At 29.9% G+C, this 22,295-nt stretch overlaps 11 protein-coding genes across 11 annotated transcripts, besides 25 other annotated features; 8 read left to right on the top strand and 3 right to left on the bottom strand.

Moving 5' to 3' along the window:
• Positions 1-71: 71 nt before the first annotated feature.
• Positions 72-99: a sequence feature (AT_rich).
• A 9-nt stretch (positions 100-108) lies between these two features.
• CMU_005590 (40S ribosomal protein S29, putative) lies at positions 109-279 on the top strand (the record flags this gene model as incomplete). Its single annotated transcript, XM_002141949.1, has 1 exon — positions 109-279. The coding sequence occupies one exon, from the start codon at positions 109-111 to the stop codon at positions 277-279; it is 171 nt and encodes a 56-aa protein (XP_002141985.1).
• A 520-nt stretch (positions 280-799) lies between these two features.
• CMU_005580 (PCI domain-containing protein) lies at positions 800-2,389 on the top strand (the record flags this gene model as incomplete). The annotated part of the gene is made up of 1 exon (XM_002141948.1): positions 800-2,389. One exon carries the CDS (start codon positions 800-802, stop codon positions 2,387-2,389), a length of 1,590 nt encoding a protein of 529 aa, XP_002141984.1.
• A 249-nt stretch (positions 2,390-2,638) lies between these two features.
• Positions 2,639-2,669: a sequence feature (AT_rich).
• Positions 2,670-2,760: 91 nt separating this feature from the next.
• Positions 2,761-2,832: a sequence feature (AT_rich).
• Positions 2,833-3,149: 317 nt separating this feature from the next.
• Positions 3,150-3,186: a sequence feature (AT_rich).
• A 212-nt stretch (positions 3,187-3,398) lies between these two features.
• Positions 3,399-3,419: a sequence feature (AT_rich).
• A 197-nt stretch (positions 3,420-3,616) lies between these two features.
• On the top strand, positions 3,617-8,404 carry CMU_005570 (uncharacterized protein; the record flags this gene model as incomplete). Its single annotated transcript, XM_002141947.1, has 1 exon — positions 3,617-8,404. One exon carries the CDS (start codon positions 3,617-3,619, stop codon positions 8,402-8,404), a length of 4,788 nt encoding a protein of 1,595 aa, XP_002141983.1.
• Positions 6,585-6,606: a sequence feature (AT_rich).
• Positions 8,157-8,189: a sequence feature (AT_rich).
• A 43-nt stretch (positions 8,405-8,447) lies between the features above and the next one.
• Positions 8,448-8,471: a sequence feature (AT_rich).
• Positions 8,472-8,535: 64 nt separating this feature from the next.
• CMU_005560 (uncharacterized protein) lies at positions 8,536-10,254 on the bottom strand (the record flags this gene model as incomplete). The annotated part of the gene is made up of 1 exon (XM_002141946.1): positions 8,536-10,254. The coding sequence occupies one exon, from the start codon at positions 10,252-10,254 to the stop codon at positions 8,536-8,538; it is 1,719 nt and encodes a 572-aa protein (XP_002141982.1).
• Positions 10,255-10,543: 289 nt separating this feature from the next.
• Positions 10,544-10,572: a sequence feature (AT_rich).
• A 184-nt stretch (positions 10,573-10,756) lies between these two features.
• Positions 10,757-10,832: a sequence feature (AT_rich).
• A 29-nt stretch (positions 10,833-10,861) lies between these two features.
• Positions 10,862-10,905: a sequence feature (AT_rich).
• Positions 10,906-10,943: 38 nt separating this feature from the next.
• Positions 10,944-10,964: a sequence feature (AT_rich).
• Positions 10,965-11,225: 261 nt separating this feature from the next.
• Positions 11,226-11,256: a sequence feature (AT_rich).
• Positions 11,257-11,927: 671 nt separating this feature from the next.
• On the top strand, positions 11,928-12,678 carry CMU_005550 (glycosyl transferase; the record flags this gene model as incomplete). Its single annotated transcript, XM_002141945.1, has 4 exons — positions 11,928-12,055; positions 12,122-12,293; positions 12,383-12,505; positions 12,571-12,678. The coding sequence occupies 4 exons, from the start codon at positions 11,928-11,930 to the stop codon at positions 12,676-12,678; spliced, it is 531 nt and encodes a 176-aa protein (XP_002141981.1).
• Positions 12,092-12,118: a sequence feature (AT_rich).
• Positions 12,516-12,543: a sequence feature (AT_rich).
• Positions 12,679-12,779: 101 nt separating the features above from the next.
• Positions 12,780-12,815: a sequence feature (AT_rich).
• A 3-nt stretch (positions 12,816-12,818) lies between these two features.
• CMU_005540 (uncharacterized protein) lies at positions 12,819-13,667 on the top strand (the record flags this gene model as incomplete). Its single annotated transcript, XM_002141944.1, has 1 exon — positions 12,819-13,667. The coding sequence occupies one exon, from the start codon at positions 12,819-12,821 to the stop codon at positions 13,665-13,667; it is 849 nt and encodes a 282-aa protein (XP_002141980.1).
• Positions 13,668-13,787: 120 nt separating this feature from the next.
• Positions 13,788-13,818: a sequence feature (AT_rich).
• Positions 13,819-14,099: 281 nt separating this feature from the next.
• Positions 14,100-14,127: a sequence feature (AT_rich).
• An 82-nt stretch (positions 14,128-14,209) lies between these two features.
• Positions 14,210-14,241: a sequence feature (AT_rich).
• Positions 14,242-14,636: 395 nt separating this feature from the next.
• Positions 14,637-14,659: a sequence feature (AT_rich).
• A 73-nt stretch (positions 14,660-14,732) lies between these two features.
• On the top strand, positions 14,733-16,868 carry CMU_005530 (helicase; the record flags this gene model as incomplete). The annotated part of the gene is made up of 1 exon (XM_002141943.1): positions 14,733-16,868. The coding sequence occupies one exon, from the start codon at positions 14,733-14,735 to the stop codon at positions 16,866-16,868; it is 2,136 nt and encodes a 711-aa protein (XP_002141979.1).
• Positions 15,383-15,404: a sequence feature (AT_rich).
• Positions 16,869-16,871: 3 nt separating the features above from the next.
• Positions 16,872-16,906: a sequence feature (AT_rich).
• A 70-nt stretch (positions 16,907-16,976) lies between these two features.
• Positions 16,977-17,011: a sequence feature (AT_rich).
• Positions 17,012-17,022: 11 nt separating this feature from the next.
• Positions 17,023-18,951, bottom strand: CMU_005520 (uncharacterized protein; the record flags this gene model as incomplete). The annotated part of the gene is made up of 1 exon (XM_002141942.1): positions 17,023-18,951. One exon carries the CDS (start codon positions 18,949-18,951, stop codon positions 17,023-17,025), a length of 1,929 nt encoding a protein of 642 aa, XP_002141978.1.
• Positions 17,408-17,431: a microsatellite.
• Positions 17,443-17,622: a microsatellite.
• A 205-nt stretch (positions 18,952-19,156) lies between the features above and the next one.
• CMU_005510 (EF hand family protein) lies at positions 19,157-19,870 on the top strand (the record flags this gene model as incomplete). Its single annotated transcript, XM_002141941.1, has 1 exon — positions 19,157-19,870. One exon carries the CDS (start codon positions 19,157-19,159, stop codon positions 19,868-19,870), a length of 714 nt encoding a protein of 237 aa, XP_002141977.1.
• A 230-nt stretch (positions 19,871-20,100) lies between these two features.
• CMU_005500 (patatin-like phospholipase family protein) lies at positions 20,101-21,450 on the bottom strand (the record flags this gene model as incomplete). Its single annotated transcript, XM_002141940.1, has 1 exon — positions 20,101-21,450. One exon carries the CDS (start codon positions 21,448-21,450, stop codon positions 20,101-20,103), a length of 1,350 nt encoding a protein of 449 aa, XP_002141976.1.
• A 144-nt stretch (positions 21,451-21,594) lies between these two features.
• CMU_005490 (uncharacterized protein) lies at positions 21,595-21,927 on the top strand (the record flags this gene model as incomplete). The annotated part of the gene is made up of 1 exon (XM_002141939.1): positions 21,595-21,927. One exon carries the CDS (start codon positions 21,595-21,597, stop codon positions 21,925-21,927), a length of 333 nt encoding a protein of 110 aa, XP_002141975.1.
• Positions 21,928-22,295: the final 368 nt, after the last annotated feature.

Here is a 22,295-nt window from a genome sequence, read left to right as displayed (position 1 = left end):
ATTTTTATTAACTTGACCGCCAATTATAAAGATTTTTAGTTTAACTAGGGAATTTTTGTAATTTGAGACACTTTTAATTTATATCTTTATAATATATTAGAATAAAGTATGGGCTATAGCAAGATATATAATTCTCATCCAAAGAAGTATGGGCAAGGAAGTCGTTGTTGCCGTGTTTGTTACAACCAGCATGGTTTGATCAGGAAGTATTCCTTAAACATTTGTAGACAGTGCTTCCGAGAACGTGCAGAGATTATTGGCTTTATGAAGTATAAGTAAGTGCTTGGTACTTGGTTCTTATTTAAAGACTACGAGGGAATTGTTCAAGGATAGCATCACTACGAAACAAGTGATTTTCATGCCACTGTCAAACTTCAAACCGGAGATTTAAAGTATAGTTTACTTATTTTGTAGGATAGGACTTGTATTAAGTACTAGATATTTAAATATTTGGATTTGTTTCTTGAAAATTTTTATTTGATGTGATTATAAATGTAAATTTATCAATATATAACTAGTCACTCGTGTATAGATGTCTTTTCTACACCTAAATGGTTCTTGGACTAGGTTGATCTTCAAATACTACCTTAGTAACAAATAGGATTCAATTGACTTATACTGGTAATCTTTTCCTTCTCTTTATTTGGGTTATCCTTTGTTCTAATTATACTTCAACTCTACTTATGCCTTTCTAATTTTACAGTTTAATATTAGCGCTGATATGTACCGCGTGGCAACACTTTTGTGGGTTATATATCCCTTTAGTTGCCTGAATTTGAACTTATTAGGTACATTCAAGATGACTGATAGTAATGTAGAACTAAAAGAAGATGATCAAATAAATGGAATAGTCTGCAATAATTGCAAGCTAAGTGATACTAAAGTTTTGCTGTTGACTTCTATAGATCTAATCAAGAGGGGAGTTGAGATAGCTGATAATCGCCTAATAGGTCGTGCACTGCATTCATATGCAGTGTTAAGACGTTCTTGTAAACTAAATAATATTATCTTAATTCTTAATAGCATTAATACTTTAACTGAGGGTTCTTTAGGTGAAGATTGTAGAGTTATTTTATCTATTCTATTAAATGTAGTTAAATCTTCCAATGAGGACATTGATATGAAGAATACTAATACTGTAGATTTAATTGAAGATACTGATACTAAGATGGAACAGCTAGTTAATAAGTTGGATATATCTGTATATTCTAATTGTTTACCAGAATGTGTGACATTTCTAGGATCACTAGCATTGATACATTTATTGGATTCAAAGATTAAATCGAAAATAGAAACTTTGAATACTTTTGATAAACAATTAACAGACTCTTTAGAACTTTCTGTAGCTTTATATCAGTTTGTAAGAAAGTTTACACATCAATCTATGGATCTACTATCAGCTAAGGCCATTTTTTATTATGGTAGGGTGAACGAACTTTGTAAGAAACTCGGAAGTATCAGAAATGAAATATTAGCTTCCTATAGAATTGCTACTTTACATCATAATCTGATGACTCAAGCAACTTGTTTAAATTTAATTTTGAGAAGTTATATATTAGAAAATCTGTATGATTTAGGGCTTAAAGCTCTAGAAAAGTTGACTTATCCTGAACAATTATCATCAAATGCTCAACAAGCACGTTATTTATATTACTCTGGTATTTTATATGCAATGAAACTAGAATATTCTAAATCTTACAGTTGCTTAACTCAAGCAATTCGTAAAGCCCCCCATACAAAGGGGAAGTCAGGTTTGAGCTTTGCTTTATCATCTCAGAAATTTGCAATTGTAGTTCAACTTTTAATGGGGGGAATTCCTGAAAGATTTACTTTTAATACCTCATCATTACGAAGAGGTTTATTACCATATTTATATTTAACACAAGCTGTTAGATCTGGAGATATTAGAGAATTTGAAACTGTTATTGAGAAAAATAGAACTATTTTTGAAAATGATCGTGCTATGGCTTTGATTCAAAGATTAGCTCATAATGTTATACGAGCTGGTCTTAGAACTATTTGTGTATCCTATAGTAGGATATATCTTGATGATATAGCAGATAAACTTGGTTGGGGAAATACAGATGATATAGAGGGAGTTGTTGCAAAAGCTATTTTAGATAAAGTAATAGATGCTAGGATTAATGATGAAATGAGATCAGTGGAAATGATTCCCCAGAGGGATCAATATGGATCTGATGTAATGCTAAGAAGTCTTCATTCACGCATTGCATTCTGCCTCCTCCTCAGAAGTGATGCTATTAAAGCAATGGAGTATCCAGATGTATCTACATCTACTAAACCCTCTGATTCTGATGAGGAAGCAAGGCGTTTATCTCAAGAAGAGATTGAAGCTGCTGTTAGAGGAATAGATGATGGGATGATTTAGTTAAATTATGCTTAGATTTTCACTTGTATTTCTCTTATTTATATAATATTTTCCACTAATAAACTGTGAGGCTTCACAATCACTTATATATCCTTAAAATATCAAATAATTGGTTTGTAGGGAGACTATATATTTTAAATGTTTGATTTAGATTGGATTATATTTCTTAGGATTTTTATAGATAATTGATATAAATACTTTCTATTGTTAAAGTTAATTAATCAAGACAATTATTAAGTAGTGATCTAGTATTATATTAATATATAAATAAAAATAAATACAATAACGTGAAGTATTAAATAATTTTATGAAATAAAAGTGTGTTTGTTTCTAATTTGTAGAAGTTAGATATTTGTATAGTTTTCAAATTCATTTATATTTAGAATATATTTATTTAAATAAAATATTGATGCATTGTTTTATAAATATATTATTTTAAATATCGCCGAAGATCTCCTATGTTCCGTACTTTATTGTATATATTTTCCTATACAGTAGTAAATTTCAGTATTATTTATTCTTAAAATACTAGCCATATTTATTCAATAAAGGACAAAAATCTAAATGATTTGTTTGGAATTAAGATTATTATTAAAAGTAGACAATCTTTGTTATTTTGGTAAAACAACTTAGCTACAATACCTATAAATTCATTTATTAATGAAGTTTAATTTACAATAAAGTATACCAACATAATTAAAAGGTTCTATAGTAAATTTACGATATCTCAATATATACTTAATTAGTTAATCAAATCAAGTAATATTTTTGAATAATTAATATTATAGAATAAAATAGCCTATTGTGATTGTAGAACAGCTGAGAAAGCTTATAAATATAGAATATTGATTTAATTATCCAATTTTAAGAGAAAAATAGTTTAAAAAGACAGATTGCTGCATTTTGAGTATGAATTTTAAAAAGAGGTGGATTTTTGTAGTATTAAAGTAAATATTTTAAGAATTTTAGTTTAGAGACTTTAAAATTTTTTTGTTCCATTTGGAAACTCAAAAATTTTAATAATATATATGTCATAATTAGGGATATTGAGATTAATCATTGTAATATATTACTTTTTTCTTTTTCTTGAAATATTTTGTCAGATATAAAATGAGAGACAGAAAAAGAATTATTTGCATGCAATGGCGGGATTTTAGTGGGGTTACAGGTAGTATCACATGCTTTATTATTAACTTTCAAATACAGAAGTTGAAGTTACTCTTTTAAATGGAGGAATTTTCTACAAGAGATCGCAGTGAAATAGAAGGAGAACTTTCAAATTATGTAAACTCTTTAATAGAACCCTTGGAGAGCGATCCAATAGAGTCTTGTAGGTATGAGGCATCTACTAAAAAGCGGATTAGTTTAACTACAGTATCTAATGAAGAATATAAAGGCAATCAATGGATAGTTGGAGCTAACGCACTTGATGACCTTCGTGATATTGTTAAGTTGGTAAAGAGAGATATTGAAGGGGGGAGTGAGTCCCAGAGGCATGCTATATTTTTACTAGGGGAATGGAATATAGTAAAATCAAAGATTTTACCATTATGGAAGTTAAGTGATGATAATATAGATGTACAAAGTTTAATAATTCAGTTGTTATTTTGGCTTACATTACCTCCAGATGAAAATTGGCGTAAATATCATGAGAAATCTGCAATATTCAATACATATCTTAAATATCAACAGCAAGTTAAGGCAGCACTATGCTGTGAAAAATTTTGGTTAGGAATAGTCCATTTCTATAAAAAACTAACTGAATTTATTGATTTGAAAGGTTATTTCCCATATGAATTTGATTTGCTTAAAGAGAAGCAAGATGAGTTAATTAAACTTCGAGAAGTAGATAATTCTATTGTAACCAACAACTTTACTCCTGAAACTAATAATATATGTAGTTTAAATTTAGATACTGAAGATGAGTATTCGGGTGGTGATAGAAAAGAGGTTTACGAAGATAAAGGAAGATTTGAAAGACTTGAGATGATCTGCTCCTTAAGAGATGATATACGCGAGATAAACAATCGTGCTGAACATCGGGCATATTTATATAGAAATCGTATGAAAGTTGTGAAAGCTTTAATAATTCAGCTCTTAAAAATAAGAGATCCAAATGTAATGGATTCGATAAGGCTATTTGGTAAGAAATCACTTCATTTAACATTAGTATATTATTTAATTATCGAAGGAATTTTGGATATATTTGAAGATGACTGTAAAGAATTGATTGGACAGTTAAAGAAACAAAGGAATTCAGAAACTACTTTGGTAGATCCTTGGCATTTATTAGATCTAATATATGGAATAGTATGTAGGATTCAACCGAGTAACTATGTCGATATACTTTTCGGAAGATCCATCGGTAAAAATAATAAGTTAGATTTAAAGTTACTTTATAAAGAAAACCTTTCGAAGACATTCAATTCAATTTTTCCTTTACCAATTATGAAAAGGCACTCTAATTTTAACCCTGAATTAGCTAGAAGAAGAATAAGGGAAAATAAAGGTGACCTATGTACAAGTACTACAGTAAAGTCTGTAAAGGTCTCACGTCCCCCTAAATATAAGTATTTTTCTGATATAGATGAAAAATTTGAATATATAGATATTTTAATTGGTCCTATGCAATCTGCAACAAATAATATTTCTGGTAATAATGATCATTTTGTGAATTTAACTGAAGTATTTGACGAATTTAATAGGCCATCTTTTAGCTTTAAAAGTTTAATTGCAACTTTAGGTGAATATTTAGAACGTTTTATAGCAAAAACTTTGCCTGTAATATTGGAAAAACTTTTTTTAGATGTTAGAAATAGTAGAGACAATTATAACCAATGGGATATTATTCGCCTATTAAGTTTAATGACATGGATTTTATCTTACAAACGTGGAGTTTTCTTAGAGTCAATAAAAGATGACAACAGTGATGCTGCTGTTACTGATGAGCTTGCAAGGCTGCTTAAAGAAACAAAGTGCCTCGTTGATATTGATCTTCATGGCTCAGTTTCATTTGCTCATGAAATATTAAGGAAATATAGTAGAGAAACTTTACTAAAGAACAAGTCTGATAAAGTAACAAGAGTCGTTTTGCGATTTGTAAATGAGCAATTTAAAATTATTGATTTGACTAATAATTCTAATAACTCTTCTATTAAGCAAATAGGTTTTGCAACTGTATCTTATATAGTTAAATTAGATATAATGAGTGATTTATCCTGGATACTAAAAAACTTTTCAGTTTCATCACATCATCCCGAATTATTACTTTATTCAATAGAGGTAAGTAATCGTTTAATCAAACTTATTGGGAACTTAGGTGGGTCAGCAGTTGTTCAAGTAGCAAAAAAAAAACGGGAATATGATAAAAATAGTGAAAAATATGATGATGAAGATTATATTGGGAATGAAAATTTTATCTTTGATAAAAATAAAATAGAAGATGACAATAAAGAAAGAATCAGAATTATGAATTTAGATGATATTTTAGAGGAATTTTGTGATGGAAGAGTTATTGCAAATATAATGATGTTGGTTAAAAAGTATAGAATAAATCATTCGAATGTTAATTGGCATATTTCCAGATTTGCTAGAAAATTGATAACATCTCGTCCTCCTGGAGATCTTGAAAAAGGTGAATCTGGTGAAACTTTGCAGCTTAACTGTGGTTTATTTTTTCAGCTATCCTACTTTATTACCTTTTCAAATATTCTGGCAGATAGAGAATTTTCTAAAATGAACAAGGATGAAGGAGCTCGAGATATTATTCGTTTAGCAAGGCATGTTGTACATCAATTCTGGATAACTGCTAAATTAAATCCTTTTATTTATATTGAACTCCTTTTTTCCAAACATTCTCCAAGAGGTATGGGTCTAGCTGATCCTGAAAGACTTAGATCTTTATTTACAAATTATACAAAAGGAATTGATTCTTTTATAGTAGATAGAATGACGAATTTAGGAACTAATGCATCTGAAGCTAGAAGTCATGTAAAATCAACGAGAAATAAATCTAAAGCTAATCTTGCCATTTGGACTGCCGAAGAAGATGAGGAGCTGAAAGATCTATTTATAAAATATAGAGATAGTCCTCAATGTATTGCAATTATATCAGGATTTCTTTCAGTTACCAGATCTGAGAGACTTGTAAAAAAACGTCTAACTGAATTGGGACTTATAGAGTCCAATGATAAAGAAATAAATATTAATAATTTAAACTCAAATAATCATATACCAGAGAGCAAATTAAAGTCTTTTCCAATACTTGGTGCTGTGATGGCCTTTAAAGATATCTCTCGAGAAGAACTGATTGATCATGAAGATGACAATTCTGTAGAGTTTGATCCCAAGATAATTTTAGAGGAACTTTGTAATATTACAGAAGAACTACATTCTACTAGAGATTTGCTTGAAGATTTAGATGATATTCCACTTGAAATGCCTACTTCAGCTCCTATTTCACTTCTTAATCATCCAGCATATGTCGCAATACTAAAAATAATGGGTTTTAAAGAGCCTGAAGATAATTTTTCATTATGGAGCATTCCTAAGCAAGTTTCTCAAGATGAACTACTTTTTAAATTACAAAAAATAAAGGAATTAGTACCTCTTAATAACTCGGACATATCTGCAATGATAAAAGATAATACTAATAATGAATTAAATAATATGATTCAAAAGTCTTCAGATAATAATGCATTTACTACTATTAACTTAGAGAATGTTTTAATCAATTTTTTAGAGCATCCAGATACTACTGGGAAAATATTAAAGCCACTAATACATAACTTTCAAACTGATAATGGTTTACTACACTTTATTATATTTGAACTTTCTAATCTGGTTAATTCAAAGTACTCTGAAATTGACTGGAAAAATTTATTAATTGAACAAAGAATTATTTGGATATCCCAAGAATACTTTGAATCACTAGGAATACAGAGTAATGCAAGAAAAGTTCGTCAATCTAAAATATTAAGTGATTTACTAATTATTTTAGGATGTAAACTTGTAAATATTTCTAAAGATGATAAATCATATATCAGTTTATTCAAAGGAATTAATATACCTTCTTTAAATACTGATAGTAATTCTATAAACCTATTTAACTCAGATGATGAAGAAAATAAATGTTATGAGTATGAAGAACATTGGGTATTAGATGTAGAATCAATATCACAAGCAGAGCTTGCAGAGCGAATAGATACTCTCAAGAAGTTGGTACCTAAAGTGATAAAATCTTTTGAACAAATTATTGAAGAAAGTGACAAACATAATACATCTAGGAAACTCAAAATATCGAAGAGTACAATTGCTGGCATTACTAAAAGTATTTTAGACCTAAAAATAAATGCCCCAGATATGATAAAGGAATATATTGAGATTATTTACAATTTTATGAACAAATCAACAAATCAAGACTCTACTAGTAGTATGAATAGTAATGATGAATACTTAATAACACTACCTATATCTGAGAATTCCATCGAGTCTCTAGAACGCTTGTTGAAAGTTCTGAATGGAGTGAAAATATATCATGACTTGAAAATAGCTAAATGGTCATTCAACTTATTAGATCAAACGGATATGAAAGACTTTGCAGCAATTTCAAAGGTTTTAAGACGTCTTGGTGAATTAGATTTAGAATCCTTGCAAATGCTAGCTTCTGAAATTTGTTGCACGAGGAAAAGAAAAATGAAGAGAAAAGATACTAAATATAAGACTATTTTTAAAACTAAAAAAGTAAAAACTAGAGAACTATCGAAGGATAAAATAAATAATATTACAAATAATATAATTAGTACATGTAGTAGTAATGAGGATTCGCCGCATATTGAAGATTCAGTAATTACTGATGAAGATTCCCAAATTCTACTTTGGAATGATAATGATAAAGAGAACTGGGAAAATGAATGGAATGAGATTGAAAAACGAATGAGATCAATAGCACAAGCTGATATAGATTTAGATTTCGATGATTTAGATGTTTCCAGAGATATATTCTGTAGAGAATAAATAAACACTATACTTAACTAAATTTAGTTAAAGAAACATTTCCTTTTTTTTAAATATATATTAAATTCAGCGTTAATTATTGCATTATAGTTTAACTTCATTATATAATATATTCTAGAACTTTATTCTCATCAATATTTTATACATTTACACATGCAAAGACCACATCTAGGACATATTGACACTTTTTTCAATAGATTTCCTCTATCTTGATAATCTGAGCAGTCTAGATGCCTTTTATTGGAATTTCTTAATGGATCCTTCATATTTAAATTGTTAATACTTCTATGAGATCTTAAAGCTGAAACTATATCATAATCATCCTCTATAGATGTTTCTTTTGAATAAGGAAATGTTTTAATTGACTCTTGCTGAGGTCCAGTGATTTTTGAATTTTTAGATGATATTCCCACATATTTTATTTCACCACTACGAGTTTCTTTGAATCCCAATGGTAAGTTAGTTGCATTATAAACTTCAGTTCTTATATTAGATGCTCCATTATATTTTAGATGTTGGTATTTATTTACAAAAAGTAATGCACCCTTATTGCTTTTCCCAGAATTCTCATCATAATAAATATGTACTTGACCGTTATCCAAGCCCAAAATAATTTGATTAATTTCACTAGGCCAAGAACAAATTGATATCCCATGTTCAAATGACACGTAAGGTTCAACTTTTATTTTGGAATCAGATAAAAGTTCATTAATATCAAAAATATAAAGATCTCCTCTTTTATCAAATTTATAGTTACCCTTTGATGAACCACTCAAAATTTCAGATGTACCAGTTATTATATACCCTTTGCAGGGTGATATACAAATATTTGTTTTATCACTTGTTTCACAGGGTAGATTTACCACTTTACTAATTGGATATTTTGGTTTTCTAAGATCCCATAATGCCAATGATTTATCACTGGTTCCTCTACTCATAAGATATATGTCTCCAGTTAAAATATCTAAAAATTTTATATCACATATATTTTTGTCTCCTAATTCCTGTTTATGAGCTTCTCTTATCACAAAGCTTGGAGTTTCAGAGAAGGATTCACCACTATTTGATGAAAACACCTGAATAGATCCATCTGAACAACCAGCTGCAATGCAATTTCCTAAATTTGAAGTGCTTATTGAATTTACAGAAATTGATGAAATGTTTATATTTCGTTTATCTAAGCACTTAATAGCTGTTATACTAGGAATATACTGATCAATTCCATATGGTTTACTATTTATATCAAATAATCTAATTGTGCCATCCATAGCAGATGTCCAAAATTTATTTGGATCATTTGCATGCCAACTTAAATCCAATATCATATGAGTATGGCCTAAGTTAGATTTAGCAGTACGTACATATGGATCCCCTCTGACAGTAGCATTAAGAAAATCTCCATTATGATCATATATTCTGCAACTTGAATCACCACAGGCTGTAAGGAACATAGTACCACTCCTATTATATTCTAAGGCTTGAATTGCATGGCTTTCCAAAGGAACTATACTTTTCAAAGGATTAAGATTGTTTGAATACATTGAATTGAAATCATATATTAGTACTGTACCATCTAATATCCCACACAACATCCTGTGAGCTTTTAAAGGAAATGAAATAGAAGTTATTGGCTTATTAATGTCTCTATAATCTGGTAAAATAACTTTTGAAGTCAAAGGAAATTCATTATCTAGTGAAGTACTCAAATTATTATTATTTGAACTTGTATATTTAGTAGCTGCAAATTCACTTTGAAGTTTCAAAATATTTGCAAAACTATTTATACCAGTATCATCTTCTTCATCAGAAATATCACTTTCACTATCACATAAATCTCTTATTCTCTCCATCTAGCAGCATAAAGTTTTCTTTTTAAACCTACAAAAGGTTGAATAGGTAAGATATCGGCGGGTTTGTATCACTTGACTTTTGTTATTTTCTTTTTGGGTATATTTTTAGATTATAAAGAGATCTTAAACTAAAGTTGTAGTTTTTATGTTTAGAAATGTTTTTATTTAGCAAATAATATGGTTTTGTGATGTACCTTAATATATTGTAAATCATAAACATTTCTTGTTTATAACATTTTTACATTACTTTAAGAGTGAAGATATTATAACCAATAAACACTTTATTTCCATTTAAAATATACTTATTTATTTATAAAAGCCTAAATTTATCAAAAAAACTAGGCTACTTTATCGGATAATTCTTGATTAGAATAGCAAAGTATCTTATGGATAATTAATTTTGTGGTATAAATGTTAGATATAATAGATATTGAAGTAAGGATCTCGGACTTTCTGATATGCAATAATGCGGAGTAATACTAATTATTTGTTTGGGACCATGATTATTATCAAAAAAATAATTATACTTATTTCTCATTTAAAGTTATAATATTTGTAAATCTATTAATTTTTTATAACCCAGAATTATTAGTAATTCATTTCATTCTTTAATATTTTATTAGTTAACTATTAAAAATCATTATTTTTTTACACAAATTACATAAGTTTTATTTAAATTCCAAACTCTCTAATATTTAATATATATTTAAGATTCCAAGCTTGTCTTCAAATCCTAGTATTATTAGTTATAATATTGAGTGAAACCAATATTTAATAAATCATCAATTATTTGTTTTTTGACTTTATTATAAAGTTGACTTAAATCAAAATTATCTAATCATTTCTCAAAACTTTGTTTTAAATTTAATCAAAGTAGTTTATGATTAATTATTTACCACATATTCAATGAAAGCTTACTGAATATTTGATGAAATAAACTGATATATCAATAGTAAGAACTAATATATCACAATAAATTTTATTATAAAATTTGATTTTTTTGACTAAAGAATTTTCGAGAGTTCATAGAGAATCCATAAATATTTTCAAAAAATTTCCATTTTATATTATGTATCCAAGGTTGTAGTATAATACTAAATATTTGTGTATAAAAACCAAAATAAAAAATCATATATAAGTAAGTATCTAAATATAACATTTTACGTAAAATATTACATGACTTAAAAAAATTAACCAGGTGTTTAAATAGCTGCTGTTTCCATCTTCTTTTTAATATTTAAACTAATATGTTGATCTGAGCATATTATTATTTAGGTAAAAAAATATTTAGAGAGCTTATTTTCCACAAATTAAAAATAACCATATTTTTATATTGAGCTATTTTATTTTTGGGTTGTTCAAAATTTTTTAGTTTAATATTTTTGCTCCTTTATCTAATCTAAGTAGTTAAAATATAACTTAACTCGTAATATTTACTGAACAACTTGAATTATACATAATTTAAATATTTAATTCCATATTTACTTATATAATACCCCATAAAATAAAAGTCTTGATACTTCTATAGTGACATTTGTAAATTTATAGCTAGTGGATATTTGCATGTATGCAATGTAAATTATAGAACTATTCGCGCCTATATGGCGCTATATTATAAACGGTACTTGTTTTATTCCCAATATTAAAGTTGTAGTTTTGACATATCTGGTCCTATGTCACATATTCTGGTTACTGTAGGAACTACAAAATTTGATAATCTCATTAGAGCAGTAGATACTGAAGAGTTTCATGAAGCTGCATTGAAATTAGGATATACATATATGTATATACAGTATGGAAGGTATATTTATTATCTACTCTTAAATTTTCGTATTACTAAATTAATATAAATATTATAATTAATCAGAGGAGACTATATTCCATCTTTGGGTATATCTAGTTCTATTGAAGGTTTAAAATCTAGAAGATTATTAGAAGTTGAGGCTATCGACTACACTAAAGGATTTGATTTTAAAAAGTTTGGACTTGTTATTAGTCATGCAGGAGCTGGGACTGTTTTGGATACACTAAGAAGTAAGGTAAGTTCTAGGCATACAAAAAAAGTAGAGGAATTACTGGAATTAAATACAATTAATATTAATTTTCTGAACTGATTTATTTATATTAGGTGAAATTGATTGTGGTTTCTAATCAACTACTAATGAATAATCACCAAATGGAACTCTCAAATAAACTTCAAGAACTTAATTATCTTATAGCTATTCATAACCCAAAAGATCTTGTTAGTGCTGTGAGTCTACAAAATTTATTAATTTTATATATATATTAGTAAAGTCACATTATATATAATACCAGATGCAGAATATCTCTTCTAGTCCAATGAAAGTTTTCCCTGAAGCAGATATCAGTTTATTTAAACAAGTAATATCTGAAATTGTAGGTTTTAATGTGTGGAATAGATAAATTCTCTTTATTATATATCGTAAAGAGACACGATACCACCTAACATGGCATATACCCGCCACATGTCTAGTTTTACATCCTAACCAAGAAAATCTAGAAACTTTAATTTATTATTGAAAAATTATTTTCTAAAAATAGTTATGATACCTAAAAAAGTATATAACTACAATAATATCCGTGTCTTTGCAGTTTGTTTGGCTATAGCTGTGAGTATATTATGGTGGTTTTTAGCTTTAACATCACGAACATACCATTACCAAATTGTTGGCTTTCCAATCAATAATTACATCACATTAGATATATCTTTATGGAATGTATGGGCCTCTTCTGATTGTTCACCTAATATAATGCGAAATAGATTAAATATTGATTTCTGCAAGTTAATAGTATCTAAAATAGATCGACAATCTATAGGAAATGTAATGAGATATCTTTGTTTATTAGGGTATGGATCGAACTCTAGAATATCTAGATGCAGCTCATTTACAGATCTATATATAGCATCAGTTACACTTATTATAATTGCAAGTATGGTCATTATACTTCTTATTTCATCATTATTTTTTCTAACAGTCCTATATATTACAAAGCGACTTCAACGGATTAGAAGTATTGTATTGACTCAAACTATTCTTGCTGCAATGTTATCAATCATGGGTATATTTTTGTATTTGCTTATTGGGGGTTTTTTTGTTAATATTGTGGGTTTTGGTAATACAATTAAATCAAATAAGATGTCTTCATTATTTTTTGGATCATCTACTCTTGGGGTAGGATTTTATATAGCATTATTAGCTTGTTTATATACATGTTTAGTCGTCCCATGGGTATCTAGTGTTATAAATATAATTTCTAAAGAAGAGATAAATAAGGATGATACAGAGGCTATTAGGCAAGCTTTGTTTGATATATATTTAGAAGAAGAAATAGATGAGACTCAACGATTATTAATGATGTTGAACAATCAAAGTGGGGTTAGAAATCATTAAAGCTAAATTAACTTTTGAATCTTTGGATAAATAGTAGTTTTAGATCAATTGGAGTGTAAAATAGGTTCTCAATTCTTTTCATTTTATAATTTAAACTTGGGAAATATACTATACAAAGGCTTATAATTAATTAGATTATATTATATATATTGGTTCAAAATAGTTATTAAAATTGTACGGATTTTGTATTCAAGTTCTTCACTAATTACAATTTTATCTTTTCATAATATTTACCATTAGTATTCTTAAATTTTCTTTTGAAATATTCAAGAAATATTATACTTTTATTTTATTATAAGATTATACTTTTGTCCCAGTTCAATTATTATTACTAATAGTTGATAAATTAAACAGCAAATACAAATAACAGGTTATAAAATACAGTAATACAATATTTTACACTTATAATATTTAGTGATAATTTATTTCAGGTTAATTTTTTATTTACATTATTATTATAGAGAAGACCTTCATATTTATCAAACATTCTACTGAGCAGTATCATATATAGATGTTATATAATGTAAATAATACAGTTACTGATATTATATTTAATATTCTTATTTTTTATAAAGGAAATGTTCTTTTAAAATATAATATTAGTATTCTATTATCTACCTTAATTTCTCAGTAGTGATCATTAACTAAGAAATCTCTTGCTAGAATCCCAATGGTTTCTGTCAGTACCTACTTTTGGATGATTTTCACATTGATATACATAAACTTTAGTTTAATTAATAGTGATTTTTTTCACTTCAGGTAATAGTTCAAATAATACTTATTAGAAGAAAAGAGTTAGTACCTGGAATCTAAAATCTGATGTACTATATACTATATATGTTTAACAAAACTTATTTTTAGAATTAGGGATTAAATTAGAAATCTTGAATAATTAAAGGGGATATTTTGATCTTAATACTAATTGAACTTTTTATATAAGCTACCTACATGTAAAAATAAATTCCAAAGTAAAAAAAAAAAAAAAATTTAAAGCGCTACATAGCGCTATATTCTGTTTTGATTAGTCAATTGATGACGATGGATGACAGATAAAAAAGAAGCAAAATGCCTAATATTGAACAATGCTCAAAAAAGCCTAGAAAATGCTTAGATTTAGAAGAAAAAGAAAAGGAAGACTTAGAGAATAAGGAAAAATTGAATTGTTGGAATGATAATAAGCCATTTAGTGATAGATATTATGAATTAAGGAAATTTCGTAAATCTTTACCAGCATGGTCAGAACGTAAGGCATTTTGTAAATTATTGAAGAAAAACCAAGTAGTAATTTTGGTTGGTGATACAGGAAGTGGTAAGACGACACAATGTCCACAGTTTATCTTAAAGTCAGGTATCCACAACAATCTGAAAATTGCTTGTACTCAGCCAAGGCGAATTGCTGCTATTAGTATTGCTGGACGTGTAGCTGAAGAGATGGATGTTTGTCTTGGGGAGGTAGTTGGTTATACTATTCGGTTTGAAGATAAAACAAGTAATAAGACTTTATTAAAATATGTAACAGATGGTATGCTATTAAGAGAGGCAATATATGATCGAAATTTATCTCAATATAGTGTTATTATTCTAGACGAGGCACATGAAAGAACTTTATCAACAGATATTTTGATGGGATTCCTTAAGGAGTTAATAAAAAAGAGAAACTCTGAATCATCCTATCCTTTAAAGTTGGTTATTATGAGTGCAACTTTAGAATCTACAAAATTTAAAAATTATTTTTTAGATCCTCCTATATTTTCAATCCCAGGTAGGATGTTTCCTGTAGACATAATATATAATTCAGAGGCTGCAGATAATTATTTAGATGCATCTATAGAGAAAGTTATTGAAATACATACTAAAGAGGCCCCAGGGGATATTTTACTTTTTCTAACTGGTGAAGATGAAATAGAACAAGCAAAAAGGGGTCTTGAGCAATTAGCTAAGCCTTTGGAAAATCGTTTTGGACCACTAATGATAGTTCCACTATATTCTTCTCTTCCTCCAATTCATCAGCAACTAATATTTTCACCACCTCCTGGTCCTTTATATGCAGGTGGTCCTCTAGGCAGGAAGGTTGTAATAAGTACTAATATAGCCGAAACAAGTATAACAATAGATGGAATTGTATATGTAATAGATCCAGGATTTTCTAAGCAAAAAGTATATAATCCAAGGACTCAAGTTGACTCTTTATTAGTTTCACCTATTTCAAGATCCTCTGCAAAACAAAGAGCTGGAAGAGCAGGTAGAACGAAGTCTGGGAAATGTTTCAGATTATATACAAAGAGTGCATTTGAGAAAGATTTAATTGAACAGACCTATCCAGAAATCCTAAGAAGCAATTTGAGCCACATTGTACTAACTTTAAAGTGTTTGGGGGTGGACGATTTAGTTCACTTTGATTTCATGGATCCTCCTGCCCCAGAGACTCTAATGAGGGCTTTAGAGCAGCTTTATTATTTGGAAGCATTGGATGATGAAGGAGAGTTAACTAATTTAGGAAAGATGATGTCAGAATTCCCAGTAGATCCACAATTAGCACGGATGCTTCTTAAGTCTAGTGAACATAAATGTGTTAGTGAGATATTGACTATTACTGCAGTATTATCTGTTTCAAATGTATTCTACAGACCTCGTGATAAATTAAGAGAGGCAGACGAAGCAAAGAACCGTTTTATCCATGTAGATGGTGATCATCTAACTTTATTGAATGTATTTAATGCCTATAAGGAGGCTCAGTTAAAATCTAAAGAGAAGTACTTTTGTCAAGATAATTATTTGAATATAAGAGCCCTTCAATCAGCTGATAATGTAAGATTACAACTTCAAAGAACTTTGGAAAAACATCACTTAAATGTCTTATACAATAATTCAGATGAAACATATTCCAATATTAGATTTGCTTTAACTCAAGGATTCTTTATGCAAGTAGCCTTATTGCAACGCTCAGGGCACTACTTAACAGTCAGAGATCACCAAGTAGTTGTCTTACATCCTAGTTGTGTTCTAGAAACTAGACCTGAGTGGGTTATTTATCATGAGTTCGTCTTAACATCTCGTAATTACATCCGAACTGTAACCAAGATCAAAGGAGAATGGTTACTAGATATAGCTGGAAATTATTATGATCCTGCAGAATTCCCAGATTCCGAAGCTAAGAAAAAACTCAGTAGTCTTATTTCTAATAGAAAAAGATACTCATAGATGTTTTAAATTTTGTTTTTAAAAAACTTTATTATAAAGTGCAAATACTTTTAGCTGTTTTAATATTAAAATTTGTACAATATTACAAAGTGCCAATACTTTTAGCTGTTTTAATATTAAATTTTTGTACAATATATATTAAAGTCTCTGTAAGCTACTGGATTCCTGGATATCTTCTAATACCTGGAGGAGGAGGTGCTGTAACAGATGGTGGCATACCAACATGAGATAATGGTGGAGGTGGTGGAGGCATAACAGGGGAAGAATTTGAAGTAGTCTGGTTTTGAATATTATTAGGACCCATTCCTGATATAGATGAACTCGATGGAATTGTGGTACTTCTTGGGGGAATTGGAGGCATTCCAAGTGGAGTTACTAGTGATGTCTTAGAGTTAGTAACTTGCATAAAAGAGGGATTAGAGGGAGATGAGGCAGAATTAGTTATTGGATGCGGTGGAGGTACTGCAGATGCCATAGAAGATGGTGTGGACATATGTTTCTGGGTTATCTGAAGTGCTGAAGGTAACGGCATTGAAATAGGTGGTGGTGGTGGTGGTGGTGGTATTGAATTAGATGATGGTGGTGGTATTGAATTAGATGATGGTGGTGGTATTGAATTAGATGATGGTGGTGGTATTGAATTAGATGATGGTGGTGGTATTGAATTAGATGATGGTGGCGGTATTGAATTAGATGATGGTGGAGGTATCGAATTAGATGATGGTGGCGGTATCGAATTAGATGATGGTGGTGGCATCGAATTAGATGATGGTAGTAGTGGAGTATGTGGTGGTGGTATTGAAGTAATTGGCAGCGCTTGAGATGATGGGATTGGAGCAGTTGATGACATTGTAGTAGGAGGTATCATTGAAGTAGGATGTGATACAGAGGAAGGTGTGGGAGATGTTGCTAGAGGGTGTACTAAAGAGTTCGACATTGAAGGAGGTGATGGTGAGACATACATAGATGGAGTTGGTTGATTTGCCGTAGATCTTCTGAATTGGTCTTCAAAAGGTACAGCTTCTATACCTACTGAATCTCCCATATTAGGATGCCCAATGTTAGATACTCCAGTTTGTCTAATAAATTGTTGAGATGAGGTTTCTGTACTCTGTATATTTGATACTTCTCCAAAAAAACTATCAGTCTCTACAGATATATTTGGTTTTTCAGAATGATTTGATATTTTTGTTAGTACTTCCCAATGTCCGTCAGAATTCTCCTTAAAAAGAGTAACTATATCCTCACCACTTGAAATTGCCAAAATAGTACCTGTAACACTCCAAGAAACCCTCCATACAGGTGAATTAAAATTTAAAACTTGCATACTTCGCCAACCCTGTACATCTGCATCTTGAGTCCAAATAACGGCTGTTTTGTCATCTCCACATGAAACTATAGTGTCAGTTAATAAACCAACACAAGGTCGCCATGCTACATCCCGAACCCATTCTGTATGAGCAACATCTAATGTATGCCCTATATCTGCTAATTCACCAGTTTGAGGATCTTGTTTCCAGATTCGAATTTTGTTATCACAACCACCAGATACAAGCCTGATCACTTGTTGAGATGCTGAAATGGTAGTATTATTTATTGCAGGGGCCCAAGATACAGCATTAGCTCCATTAGGGTGCCCAAAGACATGTTTCTTAGTCCAATTACGTATCTCAGAGTTATAGGAGCATACAGCTACAGTGCCATCAGCTACAGCACAAGCAAATTGTAAACCATATTCCCAGGGGCACCATGAGATACCATTAACAGAGGATGTAAAGTCGTCACAAGAGTACACAGCTTCCCAGTGTCCACGATGAATTTCCTTCCAAACAATAACACGCTTATCGTAAGAACATGACGCTAGAACACTCCCAAATGTTGGATGTGCCCAGCATACTTGCCAAACAGGTCCTTCATGGCCCTTAAGCTCTACTAAAAAAGTTGGTTGGTCTGTTGATACATCAAAAATCCTAATTGTATGATCTGAAGAGGCTGTAGCTAGTCTCCTTCCATAATAGTCTAGCTGGGTATCATGTACTGGACCTGAGTGTCCAGTATCGAAGGTTCCAATAGCTTGAGCCATTATACTTGAAAATATTGAAGCTGAATTTCACGGGTTTTTTTCCGTTTCTACTTTTCTTCACTCTTCCTTCCCGTGGGGAAGCGTGTCATAGTTGGAAGAGCGCGGGAATACATCTATTACATTTTGTACAATCTGTGAATGAAAGTAGGAAATGAGAAAAAAATTGAATGCATAGGCTAATTATAATTCTATAAATACTAAGAGAATGTATAATGTAGGTATAAAGGGTTCTATAAAACATATTCAATCTCATTCTCTAACAAAAGAGCAGTTAGAAGACGCAAATAATGTATTTGGAGTATTTGATACCAATAAAGATGGATTTCTTGATCTTAGAGAGCTAAAAGCATGTTTAAGAGCATTAGGATTTCAAGTAAAGAGGCAACAAATAATTTCTGTTGTAGAAAGTGCATTAGGGAACTCCAGATTTAGTGGGAGTTCAACTTCCTTAATGGATAATTCTGGTTGGCTTGAATCCTACTCTTTAACTCTTAATCTGGAAGACTTTTATACATTATTATCATCTTTAATGAATGAAAGTGGTATATATGGTATTGGGGCCTTTTATAATAGTTCAGATTCGCAAGATGTATCTATAGATTATGTTAGGCACATTTTTTCTATGTTTGATATTAACAAAACTGGTAAAATAAGCCTGAGGACTTTGAAACAACTAGTATCTCATATCTCAAAGGAATCACAAACACTTGGAATTAATTTTGGAAGAGCATCTCAAAATTTTAATTTATTTTCTGATGAAGAATTAACACAAATAGTTCAACAAATTGATCAAGACAATGATGGCTATTTGGACTTTCAAGACTTCTATAGAGTCTTTCAATACTATCACAATAGTATTCATGACCCAGTATCAGATATAATAGATAGCTCTATTGCAAAAAATTTTAAATCCCAATGAATTTCAAGATTCGATAAGATTTCTATTAGTCAGATCTATTAAAAAATTAGTAATATACGCATAATTGACTAGTTTACTACTGCCTAAATTAGTATGTAGAGATTTTAATTTCCCTATAATTAATTATATATCTATATTTTGAGATTTAATCAGGTAATATCATATATTTATTTAATATATCTATATTTCTAGATAATCAGATTCTAGTTGATAATTATAGGTTTACTGAATTACCCCAAATTTGGTAATTTCAAAAGTGGATAATATCTTGTATTTGTCCGATTATAGTTCAAAATTTGGGTCTTATTGAGTATTCCAGCTTTCATTCCAGTTGAAATCCCTATCTTCATCATATTTTGCATTTTTGAACGATCAGACACATCCAAGGCAATGGCTGGCCAGTGCTGGAATTCATGCCAACCCATAGGATTAATAAAATGACGAAATGTAGTATTAGGAAACATCTCTATAGCCTCTTGTAGCTTTGAAAAACCTCTTATATTATAATGTAAAATATCAAAGGCTCTATTTATAAGACCTCGTATATCCATATTATTATAAGGGAATGGGAACCATCTCGGACGTAGGGGCTGTGTTTCAATATAATCAACTATAACCTTGTCACTAGTGACATTTTTAAATTCCATGCAATGAATAATTGCATCTTTTAAATTAGCATTAGCTCTAATTCCTCCATCCATAAAATAACTCCCATTTATATATACAGGTTGGTATACTAAAGGATAGGCTAAGCTTGCAAAAACTGCATCTAACAGTTCCTCTCCTGTACTATTCCAACCAAACCAGCTACGTGACAATCCATCTTCTAACCTTGTAGCTGTTATAACGATAGATTTATTAGTAACCTTGAGTTTAGGTGGAACATAATTCTCTAATCTTCTTTTAGATCCAATTATACTGCATAAATAGTGAAATACAGCATCAGGATCAATAAATTTTTTTAGTATCATTCTAAACCATTTACCAATATTTTTGGAAATTGGTAATTGACAATCAGAGAGTGTATATTGAGGAGCATACCACCAATATCCCCAAAGTTTCTCGGACCACTCATCAGCTGACTCAAAAAACAGTGATATATATGCTCCAATGGCTCCTACACTAACTCCGGATACTACATCCCAATCTATGGTTTTACCAGAAGTTTTATAACGAGTAATTAGCCCTTTTACTACAGCAGCTTCCCAGGCTCCTCTATTAGATCCTCCGCTCAACACAAGGACATAGCACTTCTCAGGATCTTTATCTTCCAGAATACCATCATGTATATTCAAAGATTCCCGTATTAAAGTGTTAATTTTTAAGGCGAGCTCTTCGGAAAATATATCTGGATAACTCTGAGTTATCAAATATGGTGGATACACAGCCCATAGAGCCTGATATTTATCTAGATCCTCTTCACTAGTATGTTGTGGAAGGACTTCCCTCAAAATAGATCTTAAGAGCTCACTATTTTGAAGACTTAGTGGATAAACAGGCTGAGAACTCCATGGTAAAAACTCTAAACATGTAAGAAGGTGATTACCTAAGAAGATTAGTACTAAGATCAGAAACCTCATAGTACATTTGTAATATTACAAAAAACTAGTATTCCAAGATATTACCCGCCAAAGTTATAACCTATAGAATATTCTCACTTTCTACTCTTAATTTTATCTTCAGAGTAACAGCTAAGAAATTATCTCTATAATATATAAAATATTATGTCTGGATCAGAATGGATGAAATGTAGTAACACAACTATTAGGGTTGGACCTCAATACCAAGCTGTAATACCGGATCTAATCTCAGGCGTAGGAAAAGATCACAGGCAAACAGATAATGTAAAACCAAGGAATATTAACTCTGATAAAAGGAATTTACAATGTACAGATAATTATGAGAGTCTACCTCATAAAGATGAAAAAAGGTCTATATCTTCGACAAATATACGGATTATAAAGCTAAAGACACGTTCAAATAGTGACAAGGATTATAATGAACAGAAAGTGACTAATAAATGTACTAAGATGAATAAAAATGAGGTAAGCGAATAATCTTGCTAGTAATATTGGCTATCTCACTTTACTATGATACATACTCTACATACAGATGAAAATAAAGAAATTAAAAATTCAGTAGTAAAAAACTTGCTCTATTTCCACTTCGATGTGCTATAATCTTTATTTGTATTAATTTAAATTTAGGTATATATGTGTAGATAAGATAAATGATGGAAATTTGATTCTTGATATTTCGTTAAATAATAGAATTATTATTGTTACTTGATGTAGTCAGATCTTTATCCTATCTCATGTAGAAATTCAATAAGTCCCGGGAGATTATTTATAACACATATTTATCTTAATTTGTATATAGAGCTAGTAATAATAGTAGTTTTACATATAGATAGTATTATTAAAAC

The sequence above is a fragment of the Cryptosporidium muris genome, genomic scaffold (genome assembly GCF_000006515.1).
Source record: "Cryptosporidium muris RN66 scf_1106632354001 genomic scaffold, whole genome shotgun sequence".
In the NCBI taxonomy this organism is placed as follows: Eukaryota; Apicomplexa; class Conoidasida; order Eucoccidiorida; family Cryptosporidiidae; genus Cryptosporidium; species Cryptosporidium muris.
The sequence above is the reverse complement of the archived record's forward strand: the minus strand, read 5'-3'. Positions and strand labels throughout refer to the sequence as shown.